At 31.1% G+C, this 23,343-nt stretch overlaps 1 protein-coding gene across 1 annotated transcript; it reads right to left on the reverse strand.

The window, feature by feature from the left end:
* Nucleotides 1-515: 515 nt before the first annotated feature.
* On the reverse strand, nt 516-4,040 carry LOC132716587 (uncharacterized). Its single transcript, XM_060699892.1, has 5 exons — nt 3,923-4,040; nt 3,637-3,773; nt 2,685-2,856; nt 1,961-2,060; nt 516-906 (listed from the first exon to the last, which is right to left on the reverse strand). The coding sequence occupies exons 1-5, from the start codon at nt 4,026-4,028 to the stop codon at nt 639-641; spliced, it is 783 nt and encodes a 260-aa protein (XP_060555875.1). The 5' UTR covers nt 4,029-4,040; the 3' UTR covers nt 516-638.
* Between the last annotated feature and the right edge of the window lie 19,303 nt (nt 4,041-23,343).

Here is a 23,343-nt window from a genome sequence, read left to right on the forward strand (position 1 = left end):
CCTTAAAGGGCCAAAGCCCCAGATCAATTTTTAAAAGGTAAACCATACGGCCCAAAGGGTTTAACAAATTTTTAACGCTCCCACCTAAATTTTCAAGGCTTTATTTTTTGTAAATTTTATTTAAAAAATGTTGCGGGGGGTTGGGGGCCAGTGGTTACCGTCGGCTTTTTATTTTAAAATCGATAAACCCGTCAGGGTTTTTTCATTGTTTCCCTAAGCAAAAAACTTTACACTCATTGCTCAGAAGTGGTTGATTCAAAAGTGTGTCTATAAGCTTATACATGTAGCTTCATACACACTCGAACTAAAATAAATTCTGTATAAACCAAAACATGTGCCTATGATATAGAGTTATGCTTGCAGCAAACTTCTATGACTGACAAATATTTTTTAGTTTAAAACGCTGAAAAATTGAGTTTACAAAATAACAAAAAAAGTTTGGTAGGTAACCACTGATTCAAATTCTCATAATATCGACGGTAAACTATTTCATAATATTTTTGAAATGGACCAATTGACTGTTTTTAGGGTAAAAAATTTGTTTAAGTCCGTGGTAAAAACAGAATTGACAAAATGTTATGCTATATAGTCATTTCTTTCTTTATTCGTTTCATAAGTGAATAAAGGTAACTGCAAACTTATTCATTTGGCCCAGACACCCAACGCAGTTTCATGAAACAGATTCCATATCCTACTCTCCCACCAATATACGTGTTTATCACTCTATTTGCAGAAATGAAAATGTCCTCATTTTCGATTCCTTCCGCATCCAGTTGACCACTGAGACCAAACAAACATGATGAACAGTTGGAAAAAATTAATCCGTTGTCACTCGACATCTTGACGAAGCCGTTACTGACCCACACATTTATCAAGCTTGCTGGCTTAAATAAAGTATACAGATGGCTGAAAAGATAAAATCAATTATGTTATTTTTTGTGGGATTTTTGTTGAATGTTTTTTTTTATTATACAAAGACATATTACTTATCAAACACTTTATATACTATAAGATTACTACACCGGTTGCTGAATATTTACCCTAGAACTATCTCTAGGGTAACTGTTTACGACGGTAACAAGGATCACTTTGTTTCCAGATATTTGCCAAGGGCTAGATATTTCTGTCTGTGACGTCAGCCTGTGTTTGGTTATTTTTCTTGCATATTACAAATAAATGATATAACAAAAATAAATTACGAAACTAATATATTCGTTATTTTTTCTTATAGTAGCGTATGAATTTGCAACTTCATTGATAACGGCACAATGACGTCATCCTAAGAACGAAATTCATTCATAAAAGGCGAGAGGGAATAAAGTCATTTAAACATGCAACTTATTCCACAAGGGTTTTTTTTCCTAGCACTCCCCGTGTAAACAGTATACAGTTATTTCATATGCGATTTTGGAACAGTCAAACTGTTGGCCCGAGGTGGAGGGGGTGGTGTTTTGTACTGTTGCCCAAGGCCGTATGCCGAGGGCAACAGTTCAAAACACTAACCCCGACACCGAGGGACAACTGTATGACTGTTCCCAAATCACATATGAAATAACTGTTTTATTACCTGATCAATTACTATTTTAACAGTACTTGCAGAAGAAAAAAGGAACAAGAATATAGTTTTGCACATATGTTAATAATTAAACTTAATACTTTAACTATGTTACGTCACGTCTGGTTTATGATCATGATCGAATTACGCTTTAATTTGGCATCCTCTATGACGTCAATGACGTCAGAGCACGCGAGGGAAACAGTCGAAACAATTGACCGGTCAACAGTTCGCGAACGTTGACGATTTTAGAATTTCAGAAAACAGTAAAAAATACCAAATAACATTTATATAAGGTATCAGGTAATAATAGATAATAATATTGTCTTATATGCAAGAATAAATGGTATTCAACACTCATACGTCATAAATTGAAAACAAATATCAAGGCAACAGATATCTTACATGCTCGATAGACCAAAACAATGGTCATTTTCATAAACTCCTATGTGTGGATAACGTCCATGAATCTCTGAATCATAACTTTGGTGACCTGAGTCTCCACCTAGTATAACAAACAAAACTCACAGATTACCAGTATTCTTTTCCCTCAAACAAACAAACATACAAACAAACAAACAAACAAAAAACAAACAAACTTTCAAAATATATTTGATAACATAAATCATTATTTCTTTTTATAATGTTAAATAACTTAACTTGAATCGAACGAGTATTCTTTCAAACAAACAAGGCTATTTATGTTGAATGATTTTTTTTTCCGAAAAATAAATAAAAAGTAAAAAAAAATATACATATTTGTATTCATATTCTTTAATTACGTGTTTCCGATATATTGATCGAGTATTCTTGAAAGCCTTTTCCAAATAAATAAATAAACACACAAACAATGTTAAATGAATTTTTTGATAAAAAAAATCGTTTCAAATAGTTCGAGAACTTGCTTTCGTTAATAGATAGTCTTATTTTGACACTCAAAGAAAAAAACAACACTAAATATCGAAGCAGCGGAATCTTATAAATATGAATTTATACATGTAGTTTCATTTACTAATAAAAAGCTTGTCGTCAATTATTTTATGTAAATAAGAAATCGTTTTTCGTCGCTATGCACCCCGGTCGTAATTTGATATTTGCACGATACTTTATTAAGAAAAATGTAATTTACCATGACCATTATTGGAATGACTGTCCCCTATATTAAACATATGGTTGTATCGTTCAGAATTCGACAAATACAGCTGTATCTTAAGCATTTTCTGTGAAGGTAGCGAAATCGAAGATGTGTCTCTCTTGTCGGTTGGACATGCAACTGGCAATGTGCCTTTAAGGAAATGTGCCTGTTCACAGATGGATATAAGGAATGTTTGCATACATTTTACTTAAATTTCAAAGAACAAATTTACGCTTTGCAAATATAAACATTTCAATGGTAGCATTAACATGATTTAAGGCATAAGCTACTGTCGTTGTGAAGTTCTTACTGTACTTCATGCAAATATCCTATAGACTCAAAGTAGTAAGCATATGTTAACGATATTTTTCACGGCTTTAAGACCAGCAAGAAATAATGCTTCTTCAAGGTCACTTAAAAGTGCGATTGAACGTTTTTAAGTGTACAAACGTGGTTACCATATTGATAAATTTATTCAAATAATAACACCTTTCTTTAACTAATATTTGCAAATAAAATGATCTATTTTGCTCACAAGACTTTAGTTTACTATTCATGTTATGAAAACCTGTACTAACATGTATGTTAATGAACTTGTGTAAATGCCTAAGTCAATTGTCGTCTGGTTTAAGACTGATACTGCAATGTCAAATCAAATCATACAAATTAGTATACCAAAGTATATTATACAGTTACTTCATATGTGATTTGGGAACAGTCAAACTGTTGAACCGAGGTGGAGGGGATAGTGTTTTGAACTGTTGCCCAAGGCCGTAGGCCGACGGCAACAGTTCAATACACTTTCCCCGACACAGGGGGACAACTGAGGACAACTGGTTGACTGTTCCCAAATCACATATGAAATAACTGTTTTATTACCTGATCAATTACTGTTTTAACATTACTTGCAGAAGGAAAAAGGAACAAAAGAATCTCAATAACTCACTTTTATGACGATTTGTCTGCTGCAAGGTTTTCCACTTATAATTGGCGTCATTGGAGAAACATGCGATATACCAGGTAAAAGTCCAGTAATAGCGCCAGTAGTATCCAAGTTAAAACACATCTCGTTCGGTTGGCAAACTTAAATGCAAATTTCAATGTCAGTTAAATTGCAATGCAAACATATCATTTAAACTAAAATTTTACTTATGACGTGAACCTATTTGTCAGAGATCGTTTTAAACAAAAATGTACATACAATTTATGGAAATAATCATAAAAATGTTTACATGTTAATGGACACGCGGCAACATCCTTCTGGTCATAAGCCACAGCTAATGATGTAATCAGAACGAATGATAATAGATACGTCGGCTTTGACATAATGCAAATCATACATAAACGATGTCTTGCTGCGCTCTGAGAGAAATATCGCAAAACTTAACATTTATTTGATTTATATCTAATCCGCTATGCACCATATTGCTGCAGTTTGATTTGATAAGAATTAAAAGCATTTGTTACAGGGAATTATGGAAAATGTCAATGGTTATATTATGCGCATGTTAAACAATGATTAACTGCCATTGAGCCATTTATATTGCTTTGACGGAATTGGTCAAGACATGTGACACATGCAGAAGCATTAATCTAAATATTCTGTGAAATCCTTATAAAATATAAATCGTGTTAAAGCTACCTTCCCACATATCGTAGTTTTGGGCGTTTTTCAAATAAAATGTCATCAAAAAATAGAATTTCATCACAGGCTCGTACATTTATATGGACCTAGAAGATTATAACATGACTTGACCAACGAAAACAACTAGTGAAGCATTTGCAATGTTTATCCTTCAGTATTTAAAACCGTTGCAACGTTTTATTTTGTAAAATATTGACTTAAATTCTAAACGCACCCGTTAGCTGGTTGAAATTAGATCAGTTAGTTGCGGGTAGAACAATTGTGCGCCTGGTAAGTTTTTTTATATTTCAACTGATTGCAGTATATCATAGAACATTATGTCTATAAATAGAGACAAAGAAGAGCATTTCCTTGTAGTCCTGTTTTAAACCGACATTTCTATAATAAAACAGAGAAAATAGGAATCAAAAACGACAAAATTGAAAATATCGCATTGAGCCTGTTCATAGACGGTACTGTCAAGTGCAAATTACCGTCCACCAAGCTGTCCTTCAGACTGCATGTTAACGGGTGTTAAGTTCTTTATATCTGCGTTTAGTAAACACAGTTATCTCATGAATACTGCAAATGTTACTTCCATGTATATTTAACTGTAGACAACTAACTATGTTAATGGCTTTTAGATCCATTTTGTGTGGGAGAGTATCATTAAAAGACTTCTACGAGATGATATAATCTTTATAAAAGTATTATATTTTTATCATTTGAAGATCGTTTGCATGTAAGTGAAAACTGTTTGGTACATGTGAACTGATTCTTATGTAAAATATTAACTTTTATTAGATAATGAATTGATTTTTATTTGAAACTTTAAAATAATCATATTATTTTAGGTAAATGACCTAATTATATCTTAAAATTGATCACAAGCAATTGCAATAATAAAATACGCGGACTTCAACACCAATAGGGATTGGATAACCTTCTTGTGTCCTTTCAAACAGCCAATCATCCGTTAGCTTTCAAAAATTTGAAAGCGATGCGGTTTCTAATTTTTACGCTACATAACCAATATTGAGTTCAATTCACGCTTTCGAGAACAAACATGGCGTTGTCGACAAAGTCGGCAGTTGTCAAACCAAACTTGCACAATTATTTCAAGTTTATTTGTTTCGAATTACGTAAGACAATTTCTTTTTCAACAGTTTGTTTTACTTCCACGGACAGCGATATTCTGATACTTCGTCTAACGTCTATCTGTAAAGGACGGTTTGATTGCATTATTTAAATTAGCTTTCTCAAGAATTCCGAACAACATAGAAGGCGAAAAAAATACGATGGCGATCAGGTCTACATGCAAGAAATAACTTAAGTACTGTAGATGTGAACTTTAGTCAGACTGAGTGTATAGATACGTTGTGCTGCCATACTGCACTATTTTTTCAATTAATACAATTTCTTAAGGTATAAATAGTGTAAAGATAATGCGCGACAATGAGGTCTTATTTATGCACTTCATGAACAAGTCAATCCACAAAACACATTTAACAAGCAATTATCATAGTATTGCAAGCAATCCATAAGTCCCCTACCGGTAAGAGCCCAAGCAACATTCTGAAGGGCCATTCACTTAGGTTCCTATTTTAAGTAAATTTGTTGAAAAAAGTTCATTAAAAGTGATCACAGGAAACAGTTTTAATGTACAGACAGACGGACTGAAGGACACTCTAAAGTTATTTTTTAAACATCCCTGTTATCAAAATATAACATTTTTAAAATCCTATCATAATTGAAGAAGTTGGAGTAAAAATTACCAATTTCTCAAAAAAAAGTCTAAATTCAAAAGGGGCATAATTCTGGAAATAGTCTTGCTAGAGTATTGAACACTCACAAATGTTGAGTGACAATAAGAAACATTTATATGAAGTTTGAAGTAGATACATTCAGAAAAAGAAGTTATTAAAAAAAAACAATGTTTTTTTCATGAAAATTTTAAGTTCAAGGGAGGTAATTCTGATAAATTTTGTACTCGAGTTGTAAACCTTGCCACATATTATATGGTTGATGACAAGCAACTTATATTTAAAGTTTGAAGAAAATACCTTAAGAAATAAAGAACTTATAGTGAAAAAACTTAAAAACTAGAATAAGAAATCTTGAAATTCAGTCTATTTGTTGCCATAGCAACCAGAATTTTCAACATAGGAAGATAAGAAAAGGATGTGCATAATTTCCATACTGCCATCTACCCATATGTCAAGTTTCATAAACATATTTTCAGTACTTTTTGTGTTATCACTGGATCCAGGTTATGTGTAAAATTTGCCATATTTTCAGTCTATTTGTTGCCATAGCAACCAGAATTTTCAACATAGGAAGAAAAGAAAAAGACGTGCATAATCTCCATACTGCCATCTATCCATATATCAAGTTTCATAAAAATATTTTCAGTACTTTTTGCGTTATCGCGGGATCCAGTTTATGTGTAAAATTTGTCATATTTTCAGTCTATTTGTTGCCATAGCAACCAGAATTTTCAACATAGGAAGAAAAAAAAAAGACGTGCATAATCTCCATACTGCCATCTATCCATGTATCAAGTTTCATTAAAATATTTTCAGTACTTTTTGCGTTATCGCGGGATCCAGTTTTGTGGACGGACGGACTGACGGACGGACAGACGGACGGACTGACGGACGGACAGACGGACGGAGGGTAAACCTAAAGTCCCCTCCGGTAAACCGGTAGGGGACTAATAAGTATAAACGGTACATTATATTTGTTGTTTTTGAATTTTTTAAAATAAAATCAGAATAAGCAACATCACAGACAAGCTATCCGCTACAGCCTGAAATCCACTCTTGCCCCAAAAAACTGTATCGTAATAAGCGTAGAAAATAAATGTGTCACTCAAAGCGCATTTGTATTTCTTTCTTATATGAATTTGACATTGAATTGAATTTGTAAGCTTAGTACGTTAGATACAAAAATTGGTTTCGGTATTTATTGCTGGATTTAGCCTGCTGTGAGAGATCTATAACATTATAAAGTCGTACATGGTAATGTTATATTTTATTACAATGTACCAAATCTTAAATGACATAATCAGCAAAAGGCATTTTGTTCACACATATTTTAAAACGATTGTCCGATATAATAAAATACATCATACCTTCCAAGTAGGCAACAATCAATGACTTCGCATTGACTTTCCATAGCAAGTTGCACTCATTGACTTTCCATTGTAACCCGTGGATTCCATAGCAACTACTACCTTTCTATAGAACCTAGTGATTTCCATAGCAATTGATGGCGTATCAAATCAACCAGTGACTTTCTATAGCAACCATGGTCTTTACCTAGAAACCATTGCTTTCCAGAGCAACCATTGACTTTCCATAGCAACTACTGACTTATATAGCAACTATTGGCATTCTAAAGCAGTAGCAACCAGCGTATACTTAAGTTAGGGGACAAAAGTGTGAGCATGGCCCTGTTGTATTTTCTTATTTCCGTAACTAATAAGCCAAATTTCTACATCATGTCTTGATGAAATTATTTTAATACTTATTTGATTGTTTTTTGCAAACACTTCATCGGAACTTAAGCTGAACTGTACACAAGTTCATGAAACTCTATGATTCGTAGTGAATTTGACACATTTCGAGGCTAACGTCTATATAGCAGGGCGATTGCACTTTTGGAATCGGCAACAAATTCGCATTTGTCTCTTTAGAATCCTCGGGACAATTACATTTCATTCGGCTCTCTTTGCTTCAATGTACTGTAATAGTGATAAAATAAGGTAAACATTTAATGATTTGTCTCCCGTCTATACATGTGGTCATTATTGTTGACAAGTTGTCTATATGTGTTCTGGGTGTCATAAAATTTAATCAGTGTCTGTTAATTATGTTTGATACTAAAGGGTGTGTCATTTTCATATCTAATATATTTTAATACAAACCATTTATGCAAACATTTAGGAGCTGTTCGGACAATTGTTGTAAAATCAACATATTTGACAAGAAAAAGTAATTAAGGTAATATTATTATGATGTTTCTTCATTGTTGTGCTATTTCAATTTATTTTAAATAATATTTTTAATCTAATTTTTTACATATCTATTTTTCATTTCTCTCTCTATTTATGTTTTTATTTTCTTTAATTTTATTATTTTCTATTATTGATTCATAAAATCTCTTTTACATGTATTTATTTTCTTTATTTATTTTGATATTTATTACTTTTCTTATAATATTTTAGAATTCAAATGAAATATCGAAAATTGATACACTACAATTATTTCATTACTTTTATCGGAATAATTGCAGACCCTCTTTGATAAGTGACCCATGTATTTAATGTGCGAAAAGTGAAACCGTCTTCATCAATTTCATATTTGATTTGATATATCGTTTCACTTTAAAATGAGGCGAAAATGTTGTTTAGGTTCCTCACTATAATAATTGGGCTCTGCACTTAATCCTGTCAAAATAGATATATTATAAAATGTATGAAAGAAAAATTACCTGGTACGTCCTCAATAATGTATCTGTCCCAAGGAGATCTCAAAATCTTACTTGGTAAAGGACAAGTATAAGAAAATTGTCGCATAAGGTAGTACACACATTCATAGAATCATATTTAAAAAAAAAAACATAAAAAAACAACAACAACAACAACACTACCACCACCACCACCGACACCACCACCACCACCAACAACAACAACAACACCAACAACAACAACATTCGAATAGATCCTGTTGAATGTTTATCCATATTCTCTCATTATGATTGTTTGTATTTGTATTCAACGGCACATTCACAATACTGCTCATACAGTATCGAATGCTATAAATTTCAAGCGCAAACATAATTAATGCAGAATTAACGTCAAGTTTAATATTTACTACAATATTTCACGAACGTAACACCACCATTGTTTTCTTATAAAAAATATATAACTGAAACCATCAATTTTTTACTGACAAGAGCAAATGATGCACTTTAAGCATAAACTGGCATTGGTTATCATAGTGGATTAATAACTGCTTTAGACGGGATGATGTTTTTTCATCAACTCTCAATAACATACTTAATCAAACTTATCCTGCAGTTCTCAACTGTTCAAAACAAATAACGTAATAAGTAAAATGAAAGCACGAAATACAATCTTTCGCACTCGCATATTCACTGTGTGTGAACTGTGTATGTCCATGATCTTGCTCAATCAAACTGGGCCTGCAATATTTTTTAATTTTATTTAATTGTTTTTGGTGGGATAGGGGGTGTAGTTATATTTTTCGTGTTTTTTAAGCGATTCTATATAATTAAAGAATAGATAAGCATTTGAGCGAACTGTAAGATGTTATAAAATGATTTCTAAACGTGTGAGAATCTCTGACAGTTTTCATTTCCAATTAAATAGTGACTGACATTTGTTATGTCCATATTTATTATATACTGATTAGAATGAATATTAAGAAATATTGGTGAAACCAAATGCGTTATTATATCATTTTCCGTATTTTCACTGTATTTTTTTCACTACAGTTAAACATATTTTCCGTATTTTCATAGGTGTATTGTCGGACTACTTCCAAATTCAACAAATACACACAATTTAAGGGGAAGTCTTTCAAAATGTAATGTCAAAAAAAGAGAGGAAAATGTTTATTGTCAATTTAACATTATAGTTTTTTTTTATAAAAAATGCAGAATTAACTTTCATCTTGCGGTGTAAAAATTAATATATTTCATCGTGTCTATTGCACGCATATTTAAACAAAGTGGCTAAGTTTTCTTAAAAGAACATATAAAAAAGAATAATTCGGACCAAGACTTTGAACTTGGACACCAAGCACCTTTTCATTTTGATTATTATATTAAAATATTTTATAATGATATTTTGTCCATCCAAGGGTATATAATAAGTGAACAGGTGAAAGTCAAAATATTTTAAGATTGTGGTTCTTTTAATACTTTAGTTTTATTCCCTGCGGTCCGGAGACCGCAGGGTATTGGTACGCGTTTTAGTTTTGAGGCATGGAGGAGCACGTGACCAGTTTTCGGTACATGGAGGAGCATGTGATCTGTAAACTGTACACGATTGGTTAATTGACCTTTTCGATAACCTGGCTAAATACCGTTTGTCGTTACTTTACGGAATTAACTCTAAGGAATTAGTCAGAATTAAACCTCTGAATTAAGAACAAAAACCTATTACGTGATATTTCTAATTTTCTATAATCATTTTACCGTTTAAGGTGGAAAAACTTGAATGATTTATTTGAAAATTATCATTGTTTCTTTAATATATGTATCTCAAATTTTACAAACAATAAATTGTTTATACTGAAAATATACAAAATTAAAATATTCGTAGTGGCATCTGCCATAATAAATAGAAATATTTTCAGTATAAACTTGTGTGTTTATTTCATTTATTTTTTTTGCTTTTAATTATTCATAATATGGTAGGCCTATTTAACCATTTTCTTAAAAAGAAATAATTGTTTTATGTTCGACCTTCTCCGGTCATCAACGGTCACCAGTTTCGAAAGACCTTCTTCTATATTGATCGATTATTGTCAACTATATTCCATGATTTAAACGTTTATTTATTCCCCTCTGCCAAAACGGAGTTGAACATAGTTAAATGAAATATCTTTATATCATGAAAAATGTTCCCCGCAGGAAACCATTTTACTTGTGATTTACTTTGCATGAGTGATAAATAACTTATATGGCTGCAGGGAATGTTCGTAAATATCCATAGACATTTACCTGTAACATTCATTTTATTAAAAGAGTACGTCAGTCTTTTTTTATAATTTAGGCGGATTTATATTCTATCCAACAGTTTCCAAAATAATTATAAGCTAGAAGTCAATTTAGTGAAATATAAAGTCAATGCCACTAAGCTGGACAAGAATGCAACTTTAAATGAGAATTGTGAGCAATGATGCAATCTTTAGACATCTCATACTTGTATAACGTAATTCTATTTCCACATTTAGTTTAACTACTGTTTAAGAACCTTACTGAAATTATTTTACTTGTTCAAAAAATTTCATTGGTGTCTCTATAAGAAGTTGGCTTCTCCAAAAAACAAGACGCATTCAACACTTTGAAGTATACGTGTACCTGATTTGACAAATTTTAAAACTCATATGTACATTTATATTGTCGTCTTACACGTTGGAAACAGCCATTTAAAAAATCTGGAAAAGGTGATCCCTCGAAAGCAATAAAGCCAAAAATCACAAAAAATACGGAAAATGCAGTCTCGGTTTATTTTGAGTCTGTACATGAGGGACAATGAAAAAAAATCCCTTACATCCCCTAGCACTGGCATGATCGGCACTCAATTTCAAGACTTAAAACTGCTGGAATCAATGATCCCGAAGAACCAAAAAAGATATGACAACATTGACGTAAAGTAAAGAACAACCTCTTATAGCTGCCCACATGGAACTTGACGCCTACCATTGTGAAGTATGAAAAATCTAGAGAAAAAACAACAGTTTTCTGCCACATGATTGTTATATTTCCATTGACCTCATGTGTTTTTGATTTATTTCTCAGTGGCAAATGACATGCATCAAATCATTTGGTGCCTATTTTAACCGCTATCTATGCATGTAGCCATAATATATATCATAGTAACTATGGGTATTCTAAAAAATTTGATAATGTTTTCTTTCTGTTATTAACTAATTTTATTTTCATTGTTCTTAGTTACGGGTGTGAATAAAATCAATTATTGGGAGCGCTAGTTAATGTGTCTATCACTCTACCCAGGAATCATTGGTTCGAGTTCTGCTTGGGTCATATGACCCTGTTTCATTATGTGATAACAATACCGGCTGGTTGTATATATCTATGTATGAAGAACTATTGAAGAATGATTTTCTTGTATATATTTATGAATGATGAACTATTGAAGATTTTTATAAAAGAAGAGTCAAGTTTTGTATGGCGATTGACTATGTAAAATAAAGGTATCGAGTTTTCGAAACCAATTGCTTTTCATTATTATTATTTTCAAATTACTTACAACAATTTCTTTTTCTAACAAAACTCCAGCAATTTGTTTTACTTCCACGGACAGCGATATTTTGATACTTCATCAAATGTCTATCTGTAATGGACAGTTTGATTGCATTACTTAATAAAAATAGCTTTCTCAGGAATTCCGAATCACAATGGGGGCTTAACAAATACTATGGCGATCAGGTCTTTGTGCAAGAAATACTTTAAGTCGATCTGAACTTTAGTCAGATTGAGTGTATAGATATTTTGTGCTGCCATACTGCACTATTTTTTTAATGAGTACAATTTCTTAATGCATAAAAAGTGTTAAGATAATGCATGACAATAAGGTCCTGCTTATGCACTTCATAAACAAGTCAATCCACAAAACAATCTAACAAGTATATAAGTCACATTGCATTTGTTTTTTTAAAATAAAATCAGAATAAGCAACATCACAGACAAGCTATCCGCTACAGCCTGAAATCCACTCTTGCCCCAAAAAACTGTATCGTAATAAGCGTAGAAAATGTGTCACTCAAAGCGATTTTGTATTCCTTTCTTATATGAATTTGACATTTAATTGAATTTGTAGCTTAGTACGTTAGATATACGAATTGGTTTCGGTATTTATTGCTGGATATAGCCTGCTGTGAGCGATCTATAACAGCATTATGAAGGCCGTTGAGTAACATCAATAAACTATATGTTTCCACATACTTTGCCAACAACTTAGTATATAAATCAGTAACCTGCTTTTTTCTGTTATTTTTTGGAAATTTCAAAAAACGGATTGAATTTTTTATTGTCACTGTTAAATATGCACTGTATAATCATCATGTAGATTTGTTAAGTTACATGTACCCAGACCCCTGACAGAAACAGTTCAAGCTATGTTCATATAAATTTGACACAATACAATAAACAACACTATATGGCATGCTGGGTGACTATAAGACAACGATGTCTATGTGATAAACATAAGTGATTATAGTGCTTCTGTTAATGTCAGCAGGAGAAAAATAAGAAATAATCAAAACAAATGATATTATTATTATTATTATTATTATTATTATTATTATTATTATTATTATTATAATAATAATTATTATTATTATTATTATTATTATAAAGTCGTACATGGTAATGTTATATTTTATTACAATGTACCAAATCTTAAATGACATAATCAGCAAAAGGTATTTTTGTTCACATTTATATTAAAACGATTGTCCGATATAATAAAATACACCATAAGTACAAGCAGGCAACAATCAATGACTTTGCATTGACTTTCCATAGCAAATAGCATTCATTGACTTTCCATTGCAACCGGTGGCTTCCATAGCAACTACTACCTTTCTATAGAACCTAGTGATTTCCATAGCAATTGATGGCGTATCAAAGCAACCAGTGACTTTCCATATCAACCATGGTCTTTTCCTAGAAACCATGGCTTTCCATAGCAACCATTGACTTTCCATAGCAACTACTGACTTCAATAGCAACTATTGACATTCTATAGCAGTAGCAACCAGCGTATACTTTAGGTAGGGGGCAAAAGTGTGAGCATGGCCCTGTTGTATTTTTTTATTTCCGTAACTAATAAGTCAAATTTCTACATCATGTCTTAATGAAATTATTTAAATACTTATTTGATTGTTTTCGGCAAACACTTCATCGGAATTTTGGTTGGACTGTACACAAGATCATGAAACTCTATGATTCGTAGTGAATTTGACACATTTTAAGGCTTACGTCTATATAGCAGGGCGAGTGCACTTTGGGAATCGACAACAAATTCGCATTTGTCTCTTTACAACCCTCGGGACAAATACATTTCAATCGGCTCTTGGTACTTCAATGTAATTTAATAGTTATAAAATAAGGTAAACATCTAATGTTTTGTCACCCGTCTATGCACGAGGTCATTATTTTTGACAAGTTGTCTATATGTGTTGTGGGTGTCATAAAGTTTAATCAGTATCTGTTAATTATATTTGATACTGAAGGGTGTGTCATTTTCATATCTAATATATTTTAATACAAACCATTTATGCAAAGATTTAGGAGCTGTTCGGACGATTGTTGTAAAATCAACATATTTGACAAGAATAAGTAATTAAGGTAATATTATTATGCTGTTTCTTCATTGTTGTGATATTTTAGTTTATTTTAAATAATAGTTTTTAATCTATTTTTTTTAAAAATATCTTTTGTTCATTTCTCTCTCTATTTATGTTTTTATTTTATTTAATTTAATTGTTTTCTATTATTGATTTATAAAATCTCTTTTACATATATCGATTTTCTTTATTCATTTTTATATTTATTACTTTTCTTATAATATTTTAGAATTCAAATAAATTATCTAAAATAGATACACTACAATTATTTCATTAATTTTATCGGAATAATTGTAGACCCTCTTAGAATAGTGATTTACCTATTTATCTTATGTGCGAAAAGTGAAACCGTCTTTATGAATTTCATATTTGATTTAATATACAATGTATATTGTTTCACTTTAAAATGAGGGGAAAATATTGTTTAGGTTCCTCACTATAATAATTGGGCTCTGCACTTAATCCTGTCAAAAAAAAAGATATATTATAAACTTTATGAAAGAAAACTTACCTGGTACGTCCTCAATAATGTATCTGTCCCACGGAGATCTCAAAATGTTTCTTGGTATAGGCACAGTATAAGAAAATTGTCGCATAAAGTAGTATACAATTCATAGAATCATATTTAAAAAAACAACAACAACAACATTCGAATAGATCCTGTTGAATGTTAATCTATATTCTCTCATTAAGATTATTTGTGTTTGTATTCAACGGCCAATTCACAATACTGATCATACATGTACAGTATCGAACGCTATAAATTTCAAGCGTTAACATAATTAATGCAGTATTAACGTCAAGATTTAATATTTACCACACTATTTCACGAACGTAACATCTGGTTGAACACCACCATTGTTTTCTTATAAAAATATATAACTGAAACCATCAATTTTTGTTACTGACAAGAGCAAATGATACGCTTTAAGCATAAAAATAGCATTGGTTATTATAGGGGATTAATAACTGCTTTAGACGGGATGATGTACTTTTCATCAACTCTCAATAACAAACTTAATCAAACTTATCCTGCAGTTCTCAACTGTTCAAAACAAATAACGTAATAAGTAAAATGAAAGCACGAAATACAATCTTTCGCACTCGCATTTTCACTGTGTGTGAACTGTGTATGTCCATGATCTTGCTCAATCAAACTGGGCCTGCAATATTTTTAATATTATTTTTTTTTTTTTTTTTGGGGGGGGGGGGGTGTTGTAGTTTTTTTTTCGTTATATATTTTTTCGTGTTCTTTAAGCGATTCTAAATAATTATAGAATAGATAAGCTTTTTAGCGAACTGTAAAATGATTTCTAAACGTGTGAGAATCTCCGACAGTTTTCATTTCCATTAAACAGTGACTGACATTTTTATGTCCAAATTTATTATATACTGATTAGAATGAAATATTAAGAAATATTGGTGAAACCAAATGCGTTATTATATCATTTTCCGTATTTTTAACTACAGTTAAACATATTTTCCGTATTTTCATAGGTGTATTGTCGGACTACTTCTAAAATTCAACAAATACACACAATTTAAGGGGAAGTCTTTCAAATTGTAATGTCAAAAAAGAGAGAAAAATGTATATTGTAAATTTAACATTATAGCGTTTTTTTTATAAAAAATGCAGAATTTATTTTCATCTTGCGGTATGAAAATTAATATATTTCATCGTGTCCATTGCGCGCATATTTAAACAAAGTGGCTAAGTTTTCTTAAAAGAAAATATAAAAAAGAATAATTCGGACCAAGACATTTAACTTGGACGTCAAGCACCTTTTCATTTTGATTATTATTTTAAGATATTTTAACGTGATATTATGTCCATCCAAGGGTATATAATAAGTGAAGCGGTGAAAGTCAAAATATCTTAAGATTGTGCCTCTTTTAATACTTTAGTTTTATGATTTATTTTGCATGAGTGATAAATAACTTATATGGCTCAAGGGAATGTTCGTAAATATCCATAGACATTTACTGTAAAGTTCATTTTATTAAAAGAGTACGGCAGTCTTTTTTATATTTTAGGCGGAATAATATTCTATCCAACAGTTTCCAAAATAATTATAAGCTAGAAGTCAATCTAGTGAAATATATAGTCAATGCCACTCAGCTGGACAATGAAATGCAACTTTAAATGAGAATTGTGAGCAATGATGCAATCTTTAGACATCTCATACTTGTATAACGTAATTCTATTTCCAAATTTAGTTTAACTACTGTTGAAGTACCTGACTGAAATTATTTGACTTGTTCAAAAAATTCCATTGGTGTCTCTATAAGAAGTTGGCTTCTCCAAAAAACAAGACGCATTTAACACTATGAAGTATACGTGTACCTGATTTGACAAATTTTGAAACTCATATGTACATGTATATTGTCGTCTTACACGTTGGAAACAGTCATTTAAAAAATCTGGAAAAGCAATAAAGCCAAAAATCACAAAAAATACGGAAAATTGCAGTCTCGGTTTATTTTGAGTCTGTATATGAGGGACAATGAAAAAAAATCCCTTACATCCCCTAGCACTGGCATTGTCGGTACTCAATTTCCAACACTTAAAACTGCTGGAATCAATGATCCCGAAGAACCCCCCCCCCCCAAAAAAAAAAAATGACAACATTGAAGTAAAGTACAGAGCAACCTATTATAGCTGCCCACATGGTACTTGACGCCTGCTATTGTGAAGTATGAAAAAATCTAGAAAAAACAACAGTTTTCTGCCACATGATTGTTATATTTCCATTGACCCCATGTGTTTTTCGATTTATTTCCCAGCGGCAAATGACATGCATCAAATCATTTGGTGCCTATTTTAACCGCTATCTATGCATGTAGCCATAAAATAAATCATAGTAACTATGGGTATTCTGAAAAATTGATAATGTTTTCTTTCTGTTATTAATTAATTTTATTTTGATTGTTCTTAGTTACGGGTGTGAATAAAATAAATTATTGGGAGCGCTAGTTAAAATGTCTATCACTTTACCCAGGAATCATTGGTTCGAGTTCTGCTTGGGTCATATGACAATGTTTCATCATGTGATAACAATACTGGCTGGCTGTATATATCTATGTATGAAGAACTATGAAAGAATGATTTTCTTGTATATATTTATGATTGATGAACTATTAAAGATTTTTTATAAATAAAGAGTCAATTGACTATGTAAAAATTAAGGTATCGAGTTTTCGAAACCAATTTTTAATTGCTTTTCGTTAAATAAATGTTTGTAATGTACATTGTATATGATTCATTCATTTAGTCCGTCTTATTTCTGCATGTTGTAGCCAAGACAAAACATGATTTTACATCTAAATTTTAACCGGTTCGGATGAAACGACAAAAACTAACAATAACTTATAAATGACGGACATACCGTGTTGTCGTATCAGACTGTTTTTCCAGGCTAAATCCTAGTGTAAGCATGAAGGAACAGCAACGAAAATAACCTCAGGCCATTACTGTATTTAAGATAAACAGCTGTTAATTGCAAAGTTACCCATTCTTAATATGAACGGTTTGCGTTATCTTACATTTATCAGTTTAATTAATTTGATGTCGGTGTTAATTAGTTTTAATTAATGAATTATAAGTCCCTGAACTTTGTAAAGCATTGAGTTTGAAAAGCTGTTTTAGTTTCAAGAATGATGTTTTGAGAAATAAGTTATATATTTTTGAAACGTACCGAACTTTGCGGTGGTAATGTATAAATAATGAATTCTTTCACACATTACATCCCAGTGCCACGAATTCATCAATTTTTAACAGAAGCTATGTGTATTCAAGAATATCGTTAAGACTAGTTATTAAATAAGGTTGTACTTAGACCCCTGACGGAAACTGTTCATACTATATAACACAATACAATTAACAACACTATATGGCATACTAGGTGGCAATAAGACAACGATGCCAATGTGATAAACATAACAGTGAATATAGCGATTCTTTTAAAGTCAGCTGGAGAAAATTAATCAAAAGAATGATATTTTAATTTTATTATTTTTAACAAGTGTTATTAATTGGCTAGATGTATTAGGTATTTTCTCAGTAGCAATATGCATGGTAAACATAATTCACAAACATTTAAAAGGGTGCGGTCGCCTTAGTTATAAAAAGTTGCATCTTTTAGAATATTTTTATTCAAATAATTGATCAGGCAACAAACAGGTACATTAGTGACAATTAAGGTGCGACCAAAGCTTCCCGAAGGAAATAATTAATAAGGTAAAGTTTTTATTACTGCATTTGTTTTATCATGTTTATTCTATATGTTGAATATACCTTCAAATTATGTTAAGTAACAGAAACCATATACGATTGGCTTCCATACACCCATAAAACTCTTCATACGCGAAACAATTTAGTTCGATTCTATTTAGGATTTAAGTAAATCAGAACAAAACAATTCGAAACAAATAATCTTAAAAAAAATGTACAAAGAATGCAATTTCTGTTACTACATTATTTTTAAAAGTTTTAGAAAAAAACAAAGCCTTTGCCTCGCCAGTATATAGAATTTCTCTAGCAGCTGCTCAACCAGATCAGTATAGTTCTGTGGCTCACCAAGGGATTTACAAGAGTTTTCAACTTAAATTGGATTACAAAAATGGTTTCTAAAGAATCAAAAACTTCTTCTCAATAGTACTGCATGAGTTGATCATTAAAAAGTAATTTCATTTATCTTGTCTACTGGTACATTCCGTTAGAATAAAGTTCTTTATCACATCATTTTCATGCTTAATAATAATAACTGTTTCCCGTTTATTAATAATATGTTTCAATAATATACTTGTTTATCTTTCATTTGATCTAATAATGAACTTTTGTTTGTTTTTTTTAATATGTTCTAGCATTTTCTTTAGTATAGTCCCTAGGGACCGTTTGTGTGCAGAAAAGGTCCATGGATAAATGTTATACCAATGTAAAGCTAAATGTTTGAAGTTTACAAAAAAAATGGGTAGACATGTTACATCATTGTACGTACCGAGAAATCCAAGATGGCCGCCAAAATGGCCGCAAAAATTATTACAAAATGGCTAAAACGCATTTAATATGATATAATTAGTTAATTTTTGTATTTATTTTAGTAAAGGTGATGTTAAGACTTCACACACTATTTGAACAATATGAAAATGAGTCCTTTTCCATTTTATTATACATTTACTCCTGTTTTCATAGAGAATTTTGTTAAAAAATCATGAAAAAGTATCAAAAATCGACATGGGGCTGACTTTTTTTTCCCTATCAGTCGAGTCATAGTGGTGAAAATGAATAGTTTTATCATATATAACATAGACCCGATTAACATCTTACTAACTGTACCTTATTGTTATAGTGTAAGAATGTGAATTTTGAAAATCCTAAAGTGAGTGGGGTACATGAAAATTGGATCCCAATTTCTAGTGAATTGAGATATAACGATTATTAAGACTAAGAATAACCAACAAGATTACATTTGAACTGTTCTTAAGTCTTTAATTTTCTTAAAGGTAGATTTGCATTCTATCATCAACATTAATTGATTCTGTTGCCATGCCAACAAAGTGGTAAAATGAAAGACACCCGAAACATATGAGGCTTTCAGTTTTATCAGTTAAAGAATGTTTGTGAAGTTAATGTCATGATTATGCATTACATAATTCAAAGTTGGATACATTTACACTGTTGTTATTAAAACATATAAAGTCATCTCTAAATCACTACACTACATTTACTTTCCATGAAAAACACACATTCAAATTTTAACATCGGTAACATTTTGCTGAACCGTTACTGCTTAAAGTTTTAGAGACAAAAGATAATAATGAAATCTACGTATATTGAAAATTAAATTTATGCTTGTAGTTTGGCCCGATTTGAGAAAAAAAAACTTTGCAACATTCTTCATTTATTGGTCATTAAATGATGATGATGATAATAATAACAATAATAATAATAATAATAATAATAAAAACAAATAAAGCAAAACAATATACAAAATAGATTTACAAATTCATTTTACATTACCATTAGATAAGTAGAAAACATGGTCTTTCCACCCATTTTATGATGAGGACTAAGATTATCTGGCGTTTAATCCCACAGATCAAAATGTGATATGAAGACAGAGACAATTTGTCAATATGTTGTGTCAAGATAATGTGCCATGGATGTATCTGGAAAACCTAAATGATTGTGTTCTCATCTCAATGCAATATAAGCCCAGCTGATAAATACTTTAAGAGTTGGAGAAACATGGATAAAATCACCATTTTGTGTTAGAAATTTGACACTTTCTGCTATTCTAAAAAATGTAAAGCGACATAAATTATAAATCCTGCATAGATGTCTTGCTAAGCAAAACAAATAGGCCATATTCCACCGTTGCCTCCAAATTCTTTTTGACCTACAGGTCAGACCACCTAATGCTTTGTTAAACAGTCAGTATGTCTTAAATCATCTGCAAAAGGTCGGTTAAGCTATTTGACTTTCATGGATAAATAACCAGAAGAGTAATGACCAATTTCTACTAAGCTACGGTACAAACTTTCTTGACAGACAAATGACCGTAAAACTCAACGTTCGAGATCAATTGTTGTCTGTGGATAGAACAAGAGACACCTGGATTTAACATCCGACACTCTCCTTTAAGAGCTAAGTTTGCAGGCGTCAAATAATAATCATGAGTCTGTATAAAAAAATGGCCTTGCCTGGATGTCGATTTTTATATAAAATACTCTTTATGTCAGAAAGCATTATGTAAGAAGAATTGTCTTGTGTTCTTCTTTGATTGTTCAAATCATGGTCCCAATAGTATAAGGTGACCTAGAAATTAAGATCTCGTGACCTACTTTCTTGTTTTTGAAGCTTAAGGCATTTTGATAACAGACACAATATGACATGCCAGCTGACCTTAATCTGTTCTAGTGAGCTCACTGTATTTTGATTGTAAAATTTCAGATGCAGAATTATACACTGAAATCAGCTGACTTAAAATTTTATCTAATGCACGTTAGCGTTCAGAATATAAGCTACAGCCAAAAAGTTTGATCTCATTTATAAATTTGATTGTCATTAAAATTTGATATTGGTTGACCTAGAATTTGAACCAATGACCTACTTATTTTTCGTTAAGCAACAAAGTCTTAAATGTTTACCCTATTTACAGTTTCAAACATTTGATAATGTTTACATACATTTCCACCTTATGACTGCCTTTTACTTATTACTATCACCATAAATTATCCTTTCTAAACATAACAACATACACATTTGACATGACCTTTTTCTATGTAAAGCAGTTTGAAAAGAGCAAATGCATGATGCAAATTCTTGAAATAAAATTGTTCACCTAATTTCAAAATATCGGCTGTTATATGTGTTGATAATTTGCTAGAATTAAATGTAACTTCTTTGAATGTTACTTTTTTCAATTTGTTACCATGACATTGTGCACAGGTTATTTATCTTTAAGTTTGTGTATGGTATAATCATGTCTTTCTTATCAACATACTTAAAATGCAAATAGTTGAAAGTGTCATACGTTTCAGGTGTGTCTTTCATTTTACTACTCCGTTCCCATGGCAACAGAACATGTTGAATATTGATAAACAAAATATCAGTCTAACCTTCTTAATTACGTATAACTTTAAGTACATGCCAAATTGCAATACATGTTGACTATTCATAGTTTTAATTATCATATCAAACCAGTTAACAAAATTCTGAGACTTAATTTTCGTTACTCCATCCACTTTAAGAATATCAGAATCCACATTCTTTCACAATAAAGATTAAAAATAAGGTAATATTAGTATGATATTGTTCAAATCGTTGTAGTCTATGGTAAAAATATTCATTTTAACCGCTATGCCTTAGCTGGTAGGAAACAATATCAGCCCCATATCAATTTTTGGTAATTTTTATGCAATTTTTAGCAAATGTTATCAATGAAATTGAGAATATGAATAAATAATGGAAATGCCTTCATTTTCATATTGTTTCAATAGGATGTGAAGTTCTTACATCATTTATACTAAAAATAAAAACAAAAAAGAACTAATTTTATCTGATAAAATGCGTATTAGCCATTTTTTAATAATTTGGCGGCCATCTTGGATTTCTCAAAACGTACCATGATTTAACATGTCTACCCAAATTTTTTGTAAACTTCAAATATTAAGCTTTACATTGGTATAACATTTATCCATGGACCTTTTCGCACACAAAAGATCCCCAGGGACTGTATTACTTTGGTTTCTTCCAGTTATATTTTTGTTTTAAAAATTCTAACAACTTTATATATACTTTCTTGGATCTGAACGTTAGAACAAAAATAAGTTTCTACAATGCACATGCAACAGTTATCTAAATAGATCAATCCGTGGTGTAAAAACTGAGATGTTTTACCTTAATTGAGGTCCAAAAGCCTAGAAACGAACAGTTTGCAATGCTACGTTACAACATTTGGGCACCTTAAACAGAAACACGTGGTAAAGATAATAAATAAATATACTCAGAATAAAATTGAAACTTGATATTTAGTCATAATTCTGAGCAATATTTGCATGTTGTTTCGGTTTTTTGTGTTATTGTAGTTGTTTCTTAAAGAGCAAAGAGCTTAAATCTAGCAAACGGATGAAATATTAAATATCTCAGTTTATGAAAAATTAACAGAAATACAGAAGTAATTGATATAGTTTTAAATATGTAAATGACCAAATATGCTTAAATCGAAAACATTGCTTTAAAATCATCATATTTGTAGAATGACTCTTTTTAACACGGCGTTGTAAAGAAATATGAAATGCATACTGTCCAGTCGCTAGAATCATTAAAATCTTATTCTTGTAATATATATTGAACAAATAATTGTACATATAAAAATATGAATTTCCTGTTAGACTTCAA

Source organism: Ruditapes philippinarum, unplaced genomic scaffold (assembly GCF_026571515.1).
Source record: "Ruditapes philippinarum isolate M1 unplaced genomic scaffold, ASM2657151v2 ctg4945_1_1_1_1, whole genome shotgun sequence".
NCBI classification, from domain to species: Eukaryota; Metazoa; Mollusca; class Bivalvia; order Venerida; family Veneridae; genus Ruditapes; species Ruditapes philippinarum.

Coding starts and splice junctions, on each gene's coding strand:
- LOC132716587 (XM_060699892.1), bottom strand. CDS start 4,028: ATGATTTGCATTATGTCAAAGCCGACGTATCTATTATCATTCGTTCTG. Junction 3,774..3,922: donor TGCCGCGTGTCCATTAACAT/GTAAACATTTTT, acceptor TTTGCATTTAAG/TTTGCCAACCGAACGAGATG. Junction 2,061..2,684: donor TCATTCCAATAATGGTCATG/GTAAATTACATT, acceptor TTGTTATACTAG/GTGGAGACTCAGGTCACCAA.